We start from the raw sequence: 13,759 nt of genomic DNA on the forward strand, positions 1-13,759 counted from the left end.
AGTTATACTGATGATGAATGCCCAGAAATAACATATATGATTGTGAAGTAATATCTCGATACATGGGGATACTGTCGAGGTAATGGAAAAATTCCTTCATTTTGGATTCTTACTATCGGTTGACAGCAATATAAGTCGTGAAACACGGTGACACATCATTAAAGGGGAAAAAAACAGCGATCAAGAATAATTCACCATACATGCTTAGAGATCAGTAATCAGTATAATCTAGAAAGAAGAGAAAAAGCCTCTGGAAGAGAGCGGAAGTCTCGCGTAAGTGGCAAAGGACGTCGATTGCGGGACAGACCTGTCACTTGCGGCGGAATTTCGGAGAGATCGGAAACCCTCAATCCGTTCGACAATCATGTCGGATTTATTTCAAAGCTTGTTTCTCCATTTGTAAGAAGACTTCATATTCTGTAAACTCTAGAGTGAGGTGTTTTTCTTACCCAATTAGTTTTGAATTGAAACCAGAGGGTTCGCCATCAAAGATTCATATGATTCTTTGAAAGTACAAAGCAGTACAGATTCCGAGCAAAAAAGTGTCGATGCTTCGCCGAGCTGATATTCAAAGAGCCCTTCAGCAAAATAGCATTTCACCGTGTTGATTCTATTACTCGCATCAACATGTCTCGCTCCCACTGAAAGCCACCTAATCGAAGCCCACTTCACAACTCAGAAGCATTATCGTGTTCACTTCCATTCTAATCGTTTGTATATATTTTCTCACTTTTTTTCATTCCAGTAAATTTTCATAACCAAGCCTTCGAACGGACGTACATCGACTCGTACAAGAAACGGCTGGTCGCCCACACCCATGCAGTCCGCGTTCCCCCGCTAGAATCTGAGTGATTTAAGTGAACTGAACAGAAGACGTCGTCTCTGCCTGACACCAAGCATCACCCCCCAAATAAAGAAAGAGAAAAAAAAACGAAACCCGGATCGATAGGAAATACGATTAGGGATTACTCAGCAAGTCGAGTGAAACGACGCGACACGGGCGGTCACCGAAAAGTAAGGAAGTGGGCAAGTGAATTGACGGAATCGAACGGAATTGAATTGTGGAAATCTGAAGTGGTCTCGATTCGATTCCGTGCCTGTGACTAAGTGGCAAGAGTTGGTTTAGTCTTTGTGTTCCATTAAAGACGATTGCACTTCGGATTTCCCGGCGATTGACAGGATAGGCCCGGAAGTGTTCCGGACGTGTTGAGCGTAATTGCGGGCTGAATGTGTTTGTTTGATAGGAGTCGACAGGGAACCGTGCTACTTCGGAACTGATTGCACTGATGAAATTGTCGAGAATTATAAGAATGACAACAGCACTCGAACTCGTCAAGTGAAAACTTAATAGAATCAAGTTTACACTTTGTTAGAGTAATTGCTACGTGTAATTTTCATTACCAAATTCGCTGAACTTTATTGTCGACATTTTCTCAAGGTTTTGTTTACTGTTGTACCTCGTTCACAATTTCACAGTGCAATCTTCCGTTGCATGACTCACGTACTGAGCAATCAGAAGTTTTTCTAAATTAGAGTTCTAAAGTTTCATCGCAACAAAAATAATCAAGTTCCATTCAACATATTAAAATTTCAGAGTTGCGAAAGCGCGTGATTCGAAGTGAAACGTGATAGTGCAAGCGTATTTCGTGATACGTGCCCGAGAAGCAGAGTAGTGAAAGCGCGTAGTGAAAAAACATCAGCGCAGCTAATCATGTCGGCTTGGAACTATCATTCTTCATCGTTGTCCGAGGAGGAACGTGACGAGTAAGTACACTTTATCAGAAACTTTAAATCGTTCAATCACATCCGGAACAGGGAACAATTTCCAGTTTGCTTTTCTACGACGCAGAGTTTTCGTTTCCTACACTGATAAAAATTTGAACGTTCAATTCATATGTAAACAGCACTTCAATTTAATGTGCTTTTTCATTCCAATACATAACCAAAACGATTTCATTCGTACCGCATCTCTCGGATCGATCGGACGTTATTTCGTGCTCTTAAGCAGTGCCGTGTGTGTTTTTCCTTGCTAAAGGTTTTTTTTCTCACACATTCCATAGTTTACCAGACTGGTATAATAGTGATCAGACGGTGCCTATCATCAAAAACTGCCGTTATTCTATTGTGTATCCAAGAGGGTTAGCTCTTTGTTGCGGTGCTAGTGATTGTTCCCGTGCGAAGGTTCCGCACACTAGCAGCAGAGACAATCATCTTGCTGACCTTGAACTGGATTAGTGGTGTCTAGCTAAGTATAATCCTAGTGTTTTCTTTTTATCATTCTACCCGTTTATCTCAACATATCTCAATAAAGCTTGTGTTTACTTTACTATGAACGAGGGCGGAGGGCGTCCTCCCTCAAATGATAATCTCTCCATAAAAATGGATGGCATAGAACTCCTGGATAATTTATCTTCCCCTGATAACCCCTCTCGCACACGCGTGTGGCCAACCGGTTCTGCGGGGCCCTATGTGGTATACTTCCGGTCCAAAAAAGAACAATCACTCAATTTGATGCAAATATCAAGTGAGCTGGCTAAGTACTACTCGGACGTTATCCAGATAGCAAAAGTTCGAGCGAAAAAGTTGAAAGTTGTCGTGAAAACCCTCGAGCAGGCAAATCAGATCGTTCGCCATGAGGCCTTTACGAGGAATTACCGCGTTTACATACCAGCTCGGGAAGTGGAGATTGACGGCGTGGTTAGTGAGGCGAGTTTGACCTGCGAATACCTTCTGAAGAGTGGGGTTGGCTGTTTCAGAGATCCTGCTCTTCAGAATGTTAAAATACTGGACTGCAAGCAATTGAGTTCAGTAAAAATTGCAGAAGATAAGACAAAAACTTATTCTTCATCAGACTCATTTCGGGTAACTTTCGCTGGATCTGCTCTTCCCAATTACGTCCTTCTGGGCAAGGTTCGCTTACCTGTACGCTTATTTGTCCCGCGGGTAATGAATTGTACCAATTGCAAGCAGCTGGGTCACACAGCCACCTACTGCGGCAATAAGCAAAGGTGCATTAAATGTGGAGGGGAACATGCAGACGAATCATGTGGCAAAAAAGCTTCAAAGTGTCTTTACTGTGGGGAAAACCCACATGAATTGAATTCATGTCCCGCGTACAAACTGCGCGGAGAAAAATTGAAGCAATCTCTTAAAGAACGTTCCAAACGAACTTTCGCAGAGATGCTGAAGAACACCATGCCACCTGTCGAATCGATGAATCTCTTTGATTGTTTGCCTACCGACGAGAATGATTCCGATGACCCTCAAGAGGGATCATCCTTTACTATGCCTAGCGGTTCTAGGAAAAGAAGAACGATCTCATCTCCTAAACTGCCTTGTAAAGGCCCAAGGATATCCATTGCGGGGACCAAAAAAATTACAAATACTCGAAGTGCTTCCCAAAAACCGAAGCAAAAGGCTCCTGGTCTAGCGAACTTAGCATCAGACCAAGAGTTTCCTGCACTTCCCGGTACACCAAAAACCCCGAGTACCCCTAAAATACAAACTGAGAATCAATCAAGTGCTGGAATACTGAAATTCTCTAACATTGTGGACTGGATTCTTAGAACCTTCAACGTCACTGATCCTCTCAAGAGTCTGTTGATGACATTTATGCCAACAATTAAAGCATTTTTGAAGCAGTTGACTGCAAAATGGCCCCTCCTTTCAGAGATTGTATCCTTTGATGGCTAATACATCGAACGAGGTTAAGGATGCAATCACTGTACTACAGTGGAATAGCAGAAGTATCCTCCCGAAAATTGATTCCTTCAAAGTTCTTTTAAATAGTTCGAAATGCGACGCATTTGCTTTGTGTGAAACCTGGCTGACCTCAAATGTAACCCTCAACTTCCACGATTTTAACATAATTCGCCTGGATCGAGATGATCCCTACGGAGGAGTACTTTTGGGGATCAAAAAGTGCTATTCCTTCTTCCGAATTAACCTCCCATCGATACCAGGTATTGAAGTTGTCGCATGTCAGGTCAGAATTAAAGGCAAAGACCTTTGCATTGCTTCCATCTACATTCCTCCGAGGGCCTCGATTGGGCATCGGCGGCTAAGCGATATCATTGAGCTTCTTCCCGCACCAACGTTAGTTTTAGGTGACTTCAACTCACATGGTACGGGTTGGGGTTGTCTTCATGATGACAATAGATCAACCGTGATCTATGATCTTTGCGATAACTTCAATATGGCAATTCTTAATACGGGAGAAATGACACGGATTCCTGCACCACCAGCAAGACCAAGTGCGCTGGATTTATCCCTTTGCTCGACATCACTACGGCTGGATTGCAAGTGGAAGGTGATCCCTGATCCCCACGGTAGCGATCATCTACCTATCGTAATTTCAATCACCTGCGGATTACGACCATCGGAGACAATCAATGTTTCGTATGATCTCACACGAAATATTGATTGGAAAGAATACGCTAATTCGATGTCTGAGAAACTCAAAACAACACAAGAACTTCCTCCGGAGGAAGAGTACACGTTTTTGGCTGGCTTGATTCTCGACTCCGCGATTCAAGCTCAGACGAAACGTGTACCCGGCGCGAAAACTAACATCCGTTCTCCCAATCCGTGGTGGGACAAAGAGTGCTCATCATTGAACGCGGAAAGATCTTTAGCATTCAAAAAGTTCAGAAAATATGGAACACCTGATAATTATCGCAATTACGCGGCGCTAGAAAAGCAAATGAAGAACTTATGTCGTTTTCGTTTTTAAATTGCACTACACCGGTGTAGCGAAAGCTGCACCTAAACCGTTCGTTTTTACCAATTGCACTACACCAGTGCTACACTTTTTCTGCCCCGATACCACTGGTGTAGCACTCATTAAAAGTTTGGTGTAGCTCTGTGCAATGGAATCGTTTACTGTAGTCAATGGTTACTGTTTATGTTTTCGTCATTTTTGTTCGTTTATTCATGCCTCAGTGTAGCACTGCACCGGTGTAGTGCAAATTAAAAACGAAAACGCCATTAGTTAAAGCAAAAAAACTAGGTTACTGGCGACGGTTTGTTGACGGATTAGCAAAAGAAACATCGATGAGCACTCTTTGGAACACAGCCCGACGAATGCGCAACAAAAACACCATGAACGAAAGCGAGGAATATTCTAACCGCTGGATATTCGATTTCGCTAAAAAAGTATGTCCTGACTCTGTTCCGGAACAGACGATCGTCGCCTCATCAAACAGAAACGAAACACCTTTTTCGATGGTAGAGTTCTCACTTGCGCTCTTGTCGTGTAACAATAAAGCTCCGGGGTTAGACAAAATTAAATTCAACTTGTTGAAAAATTTGCCTGACTCTGCTAAAAGACGCTTATTGAATTTATTCAACAGGCTTCTTGAGGATAATATTGTCCCACATGACTGGAGACAAGTAAGAGTTATCGCCATTCAAAAACCAGGAAAACCAGCCTCCGATCACAATTCGTATCGGCCGATTGCCATGCTTTCTTGTATCCGGAAATTGTTCGAAAAAATGATTCTGTTTCGTCTAGACAATTGGGTCGAGACTAATGGCTTACTTTCAGATACACAATTTGGTTTCCGCAGGGGCAAAGGAACGAACGATTGTCTTGCGTTGCTCTCAACAGAAATTCAAATGACATTTGCTCGTAAAGAACAAATGGCATCAGTTTTCTTAGACATCAAGGGGGCTTTTGACTCAGTTTCAATAAACATCCTATCTGAGAAGTTGCATCAGCATGGTCTTTCACCAATTTTGAATAACTTTTTGTATAATCTATTGTCCGAGAAATACATGTATTTCGCGCATGGTGATTTGTCGACCATACGATTCAGTTACATGGGTCTTCCTCAGGGCTCATGCTTAAGCCCCCTTTTATACAATTTTTACGTAAACAACATTGATGAATGTATCAATCCATCTTGCACGCTAAGACAACTTGCCGACGACAGCGTTGTGTCTATTATAGGACCCAAAGCAGCCGATCTTCAAGGACCATTACAAGATACCCTCGATAACTTGTCAACATGGGCTCTTCAGATGGGTATCGAGTTCTCTACGGAGAAAACTGAGCTGGTTGTATTTACAAGGAAGCGAGAACCAGCACAACTACAGCTTCAACTAGGGGGTGAAAACATAGCTCAGGTCTTCACATTTAAATATCTCGGGGTCTGGTTCGACTCCAAAGGCACCTGGGGATGTCATGTTAGGTATCTGAAACAGAAATGCCAGCAGAGAATCAACTTTCTTCGTACAATAACCGGAACTTGGTGGGGTGCCCACCCAGGAGACCTGATTAGGCTGTACCAAACAACGATATTGTCCGTAATGGAATATGGGTGTTTCTGCTTTCGCTCCGCCGCGAATACGCATTTCATTAAGCTGGAAAGAATACAGTATCGTTGCTTGCGTATTTCCTTAGGTTGCATGCAGTCGACTCATACGATGAGTCTCGAAGTGCTTGCGGGCGTCTTACCGTTGAAAAATCGATTTTGGGATCTCTCATATCGATTGCTAATCCGATGCGATATTTTGAATCCGATGGTGATTGAAAACTTCGAAAGGCTTGTCGAGCTCAATTCTCAGACCCGTTTTATGTCCTTGTATTTTGATTACATGGCTCAGAATATTAACCCTTCTTCGTTTGTTCCCAACCGTGCTCATTTCTTGGATACTTCTGATTCTACTGTGTTTTTCGACACTTCCATGAGAGAAGAGATTCGTGGAATTCCGGATCACGTACGCCCTCAAGTGGTCCCTAATATTTTTTATAATAAATTTAGAACAGTCAACTGTGAAAAGATGTTTTACACTGACGGATCAAACATCAACAGGTCCACAGGCTTCGGCATCTTCAATCAAAACATCACCGCTTCTTACAAACTCAGTGATCCGGCTTCAGTTTACGTCGCAGAATTAGCTGCTATTCAGTACACCCTCGAGATCATTGAAACCTTGTCCAAAGACCATTACTTCATTGTGACGGACAGTCTAAGCTCAATAGAAGCTCTCCGGGCAATGAAGCCAGGAAAGTATCCCCCATATTTCCTGGGGAAAATACGGGAACATTTGAGAACTTTATCTGGTCGGTCTTATTTAATATCCTTAGTCTGGGTCCCATCACATTGTTCCATTCCAGGCAATGAAGAGGCAGACGCGTTGGCTAAGGTGGGCGCATTAGAAGGTGAAATTTATGAAAGACCAATTTGCTTCAACGAATTTTTCAGTGTATCTCGTCAAAGGACGCTCGAAAGTTGGCAAACTTCATGGAGTAATGGGGAACTGGGACGATGGTTACACTCCATTATCCCAAAGGTATCGACGAAACCTTGGTTCAGAGGGATGAATGTGGGTCGGGATTTCATTCGTGTGATGTCCCGGCTCATGTCTAATCACCACATCTTGAATGCACACCTCCGGCGTATCGGCCTCGTGGAGAGCGGTCTCTGCACTTGCGGTAAGGGTTATCACGACATTGAACATGTTGTCTGGGTATGTACCGAGTATTGTGGCGCCAGATCACAGCTAATTGACTCCCTTCGGGCCCGAGGTATATCACCCATGGTCCCAGTACGAGACGTGTTGGCCCATCGAGACCTTCCCTATATGCTGCTATTATATCAGTTCATAAAGAACATTAACTTACAAGTCTGATCTGCTGAAGGGTTCCACAACATCCTCCTTCAACCTCGTACCTAACATCCGCTCGAACCTCCCCAACTGTCGTCTGTCCACCATCTTCATCGAAAAACTAACAAGATCTTTCTGCTGTCACTAATTTTTTGCTCCCCCGTCCCCGTCTCTTCACCATCTCGATGTCAACTAATTAGATCTTATCGCTGACCTAAGTAGTTTCGCTCCCTTACCACCTTTTTCAACAACATAAACTTCTCTCTGTTTCTTTCCTTCTCTTCCACAAAATTCACCACCACGGAGAGCCGCTCAAGTCGATGATTATGCGGGCCATCAGCCGCCTCCCCGTAGTCGGGGGTGTTTTCCGCGGACCCACACGAACGAAAAGATGCGACCAACAGTGATACGTACCAACGTCGTGCCAGTTTACTCCAGCGTACAAGATCCAGCCAGCCACTGCCGACCACCCGTTGAAGACTAGATCTCCCAAAGCTCATATGATGTGAATATAAAAAAAAATCTAGTTTAAGTAGTTTAAACATGTGCCCTCGGCATCTTATAGCTTAACGCAATGTGCCTTATAATACGTTATTAAAAAAAAAAAAAATAACCAAAACGATTTGTTTTAAGATTTCATGTGCAAATTCACTAAGATGCGAGATTGGAATATTTTTCATTTAGCTTTGATGTGTTTTTCCTTTGGATGTGATGTTTTTTGCTATTGAATCGAACTACATGTGTTAAACACTTCATTTTCTAGTGGGAATGAGTACAGCACAAATGTAGGTGCCAAACACTTGAATCGGTCAACTCCGTTTCAGTTAAAATCTATGTGGAAAACAATGTGAAATTCACATGAAATGCAAATAGATCGTTTTTATGTGCATTTCATTGAAACATAGTATGATTTCCACTAAATATCAACAATTTTTAACTTCATTTTATAAGTAAAGTGTATATTTTCATGAATTTCATGTGTTCTACAAGCAGGGATAGATCAAATGCTTTGCACATGGTGCTAGCGGGCAAATTATTTTCAGTGCATGTCGCAGCTTACTTTGATTGGATTCCAAACATGAAATATAGATTCTGTCATTCGACGAATAACTGAACGAAAACACAATTAAGACAGTTGACGAAATACTTTGAGACATAAACCTTCGAAAATTTTCTCACTTCCGAAATCACTTACTAGGATTTTCAATAGTTGTCTATCAAAACACTGGACCTAGGAGGAAAATTACGAAAAAATTACAGCGCTCTCTATTCCGCTGGCTGACTGACGCTCGAATTTAGTCTCGAATAGTACATCGTTCGAGAGACTCCGGGACTAACTAAGAAAACAACATTTCTTTTGCAAAATTAAAATGAAAAAATATATTTCAAGTGCAATATAATCATTCTAGCGCTCTAAGTTTCTAACTTTTCGATGCCATGCTTTTTTAGTCATTGGACTCAAAATAGGCTTCAGTTGCAGCGACATCGAGCGAAATCTTTTTCCCTGATGCATCTTTCTCAAACCGGCAAAGAGCCAGTTGTAGCTGGGGCTGAATCTGGAGAGTACGGTGGGTGAGCATCGAAGCAGATCGAAGCCCGATTCGTTCAATTTGGCCATTGATTTCATTGACTCGAGGTCCGAAGCATTGTCTTGTGGAAGGATAATTTTTTTTCTTCAAATAAGGCTGCTTATTTTCAATTTTGTTCTTCAAACGCACCAATAACTCAATTTAATAGTCGCATTCGATGGTTCGTTCCTTTTCAAGGTAGTGGATCCATGTTTCGTCTACTGTCACATACCGACGCAAGAAATTCAGTTTGCTGTTATTAATCAATACTAAATCCAGATTTTAGCGTAACATCGTTTCCATGTGTTAACTATCTCTGCAATCTCACACACTTCAATTGTTCGGTAAATTCTTCTAGATGGCCTACACAACTCACTCAGATGGCGTAACGCATATCCCGGTTTGCGGAGCTGGAAGTACCTGACTGGAATTGGACTTCTAAATTGAAAAGCAAAGCTGTAGTGGAATTTGACCTTCTGTTTCAACAGACTTCGCAGCCGATTCAGAGTGTACAGAACCAGTGCATGGCTGGTGCTACGATTCTACTGACACTACGAATCCTTCCAGGTCGGGGCTCGAACATACGACAACTGGTTTGTAAGACCAGCGCCCTATGCATTGAACCGCCAACCCGGGACAACTTCTAAATTGAACTGATGTTTATTACTTCGGATGATGGAACCGGTTTTCAAAAACTCAAATTCAAGCGAAAGATCTTTTGCCTACCATGATCAGCTATTAATTTTTTTCCTGATCCAGCTAAAAAACTTAGGATCATCATAAAGGGTAATTTTTAGGAGGTATAGGATTTGAATAATGCCACCGGCCCTGTAGATTATGGGTTTGACAGTGACTTTTTGGGATGCATTGGTAGCTTTTGCAATACTTCTGACTGGTCTTTACTCCTGATGCGGCAATTTTACTTGTTGACGTATCCATTCATTTAGAAATGAGCTTCGTCACTGAACCCATTTTTCGATAAAAAAGTTGATCTTCTTACACGTGATCTGTCAGAAACAGTGTTGCCAAAATCAGCAAAAAATCACCCTTTATAAGTGAGAACGCGAAAATGATACGAGATCTGCAAAACTGGTCAAAAATTATTCTAATTTGTAGGTCTTATTAATTTATGGTTGCTATATTGGTCTCGAATTTTCGTTTCTGGAACAATGGAAAATACTGGGTCAGAAAATACGCGAATGGAACTCACTTCGATTTGTCGGATATGGCTGTTGCGTTTTTTACATCGCCCGGTATTGATTTTTTTCGCATCCGGTTTCTGGTTCCGGAATTACACAAATTCATGAGTCTAAACATCTCAAAACTGTTGTATAAGTAACGATGCAATAAACGCACGAAATCTTCAAAACTGATCTGAAAACTATTAAAAACTCGTTACGTTGGCGTTCAAAGTATTTTAAAAGTGGAATTACTTCGAATTCTCATATAGCCGATGATGAGAAAGGCATCATTACACTCTGTCACCAGAACTCAGATCCGGATGAAATCCGACGTCGATTGATAAAACATGGTCTTTCGATTCTTAGATATTTGTTATGTCTCATATCGGAAATTGATGTGTCCAATAGACCAGTAAAATTGAAGTAATTTGATGTTATTTATCTCAGATTTTGTCCCTGCCTAGTCAGAATGACCATTTAGTTCATTCTAAGTTTTTGAAAGTCGGAACAGTCAACTGTGAAAAAAAAACTACTAACAGGCCGACAACAACAACAATAAATCGTTCTGCTCAATTGGATCACCTTCCTACATGTGTTTAATCGCATCTCCAAAGTAGTTCAATTGGCAAAACAGTTTCACCGGTTGAAAAAAAATTGCATGTTCGAGTTCTCCTTTGGAATGATGCTTTTTCGGGAGTTTTTATTTCGCGAATTTATTGATTTACTTTAATAACTTCCTATCAGTAACTCAGTTCTAAATCGTCGTGTTTCAAATATTCCGATTGAAAACAACATAAATTTGTTTTCGGTAGATTTCCACTTAAAAATAGTCAAGCAGTAGTAAGCGTGCACGAATATTTTCGATAAACAATCGTAGTAGGCTCACGCGTCGGACGAACTTTTTCGATTGTGTCAGACGATAGTTTTTCAGTTTTCCTGCGGTTGCCAAAGCGGCGTGTGTCATCCAAACGACAAGATACCTGATCACAAAGCTGCTTTACCGTGTTTTCTTCCTCTGACTTGTCGTTTGGATTGCTTTGAAAATTGTACAATGCTGTAATCTATGCTATCTATCGTCAGTAATATCGACAGAAAAGCAAAGCAAATTTATTGACCCTTTTGATGTCGTTATAGGAACTTGCTGTGCCATAAAACCATGAAATTTCAGCGCCACACGAGAACGAAGAAGATTTTATTATTCAGCTTCAAAAGGAAAAGGCAAAACGGGAGATACACTACGATACAATTAGATCATATTTCATCATAATCTAATAACAATTGGTAGAAAGCTGAAGCACAAGAAAGAGGGATACAAATTCTATTTCATAAATTTAATCCATCATTAGGAAACCGGTATTGCGTGGCACCGCCTAATTCCGTTGTCATCGGCATACCGCACCGAATACTGATGAAAACCCATTACGATATCCGACACCAACCTGAATGTGAGCTGACTCAACGCTCCAGAAAAAAAAATTGTGGGTGGCATCGATTTTTTTCCAGGGAACTTTTCCGGTACGTGATTCTTCTTTAATATGGCATTCAATTTAGCCTACAGCAGCACACGGATCGGGCCTTTCAGAGGAGTTTGTTGTTGGTGTTGTTGTTGTGGTTGAATGTAAAGCTGATAAGAAATGTGGAAGATTATTTGTAAACATTGAATCTGCTGTGCGCGACTTTTCGTTCCAATCGTTTGGAACGAGAAGTCAAGACTAATTACCGTATTGTGCTACGGCCGGCTTAGCGGATCGGGAAAATAAATATAACACCTAGGGTAGCTGTACTCCATTCGTCTTATCGTTTGTTCTGTAGTAATTGGCTAAATCACGAAAAATCGAAACAAACATGTAGAATTTCTTCCTCTGTTGTTTTAGGACATCAGGTAAGGATAACAGACTACACCGTTGTGCAGTACTTGCCAGAGGAACTAATGGTTGACAGATCGCGTCTTTGTTTTTGTTAGCACTAATTTTTCCTCCAGAAATACTTTAAACTGACGCACAAAAATTTCCGTTAGTCGTGGTGGCCCAACCAGAGTGATATACGCCCTTATTCTGAATAACGTCGTATCGTTTTTCCCTCGTATTTCATTTGTATTCCCCATAACGCTAGCAAAATCAAAGGTAGCTATGATTCGATCGAACCACATTCGATCGAAAAATCAATACGTCGTTATTCAGAATAAGGGCGATAGTTTTTTCAACTGCTCGACTGTCAAATTTTAACCAAAAGTTAAAATAATTCGCGACAGTTTCTCTTTGTCTACTTTCTCTTTTACGATTTACCGGATTGATTTTATATTTGACGGCTTACTTTCAAACGCAAAACTTTTTTTTTTTTTTTCAATTATATAATTTATTAAGGCACACTGCTTAAGCTCTAAGATGCCAAGGGCTTTTTTTAATTTTAATTAACAAATAACTTAAAACTAGGATAGTAAAGGGTGATTTTTTAAGAGCTTGAGAACTTTTTTAAACAATAAAACGCATAAAATTTGCAAAATCTCATCGGTTCTTTATTTTAAACGTTAGATTGGTACATGACATTTACTTTTTGAAGATAATTTCATTTAAATGTTGACCGCGGCTGCGTCTTAGGTGGTCCATTCGGAAAGTCCAATTTTGGGCAACTTTTTCGAGCATTTCGGCCGGAATAGCCCGAATTTCTTCGGAAATGTTGTCTTCCAAAGCTGGAATAGTTACTGGCTTATTTCTGTAGACTTTAGACTTGACGTAGCCCCACAAAAAATAGTCTAAAGGCGTCAAATCGCATGATCTTGGTGGCCAACTTACCGGTCCATTTCTTGAGATGAATTGTTCTCCGAAGTTTTCCCTCAAAATGGCCATAGAATCGCGAGCTGTGTGGCATGTAGCGCCATCTTGTTGAAACCACATGTCAACCAAGTTCAGTTCTTCCATTTTTGGCAACAAAAAGTTTGTTAGCATCGAACGATAGCGATCGCCATTCACTGTAACGTTGCGTCCAACAGCATCTTTGAAAAAATACGGTCCAATGATTCCACCAGCGTACAAACCACACCAAACAGTGCATTTTTCGGGATGCATGGGCAGTTCTTGAACGGCTTCTGGTTGCTCTTCACTCCAAATGCGGCAATTTTGCTTATTTACGTAGCCATTCAACCAGAAATGAGCCTCATCGCTGAACAAAATTTGTCGATAAAAAAGCGGATTTTCCGAATGGACCACCTAAGACGCAGCCGCGGTCAACATTTAAATGAAATTATCTTCAAAAAGTAAATGTCATGTACCAATCTAACGTTTAAAATAAAGAACCGATGAGATTTTGCAAATTTTATGCGTTTTATTGTTTAAAAAAGTTCTCAAGCTCTTAAAAAATCACCCTTTATATTAAGATAATGTAATGACTTTGGCAGATCCC

General features: G+C 41.1%; 1 protein-coding gene and 1 long non-coding RNA gene across 5 annotated transcripts in view; both read left to right on the forward strand.

Annotated features, from left to right (window-relative positions):
* The window catches only part of LOC131426530 (uridine phosphorylase 1), a 47,397-nt gene that overhangs the window by 5,753 nt on the left and 27,885 nt on the right, over positions 1-13,759 (forward strand). The window contains exons 2-3 of one of the 4 annotated variants that reach the window (XM_058589341.1): positions 746-1,026; positions 1,595-1,764. In XM_058589341.1, the coding sequence (XP_058445324.1) occupies positions 1,712-1,764 (53 nt within the window). In that variant the 5' untranslated portion in view covers positions 746-1,026; positions 1,595-1,711. Of the gene's footprint in view, positions 1-745; positions 1,027-1,097; positions 1,213-1,580; positions 1,765-13,759 lie in introns of those variants that run through there. The other 3 variants (XM_058589339.1, XM_058589343.1, XM_058589342.1) reach the window with 3 other exon arrangements.
* LOC131426533 (uncharacterized) lies at positions 8,309-12,660 on the forward strand. Its single transcript, XR_009229105.1, has 3 exons — positions 8,309-11,435; positions 11,495-11,641; positions 11,707-12,660. It is a non-coding gene; the product is annotated as an uncharacterized LOC131426533 (long non-coding RNA).

Source organism: Malaya genurostris, chromosome 1 (assembly GCF_030247185.1).
Source record: "Malaya genurostris strain Urasoe2022 chromosome 1, Malgen_1.1, whole genome shotgun sequence".
Lineage (NCBI taxonomy): Eukaryota > Metazoa > Arthropoda > Insecta > Diptera > Culicidae > Malaya > Malaya genurostris.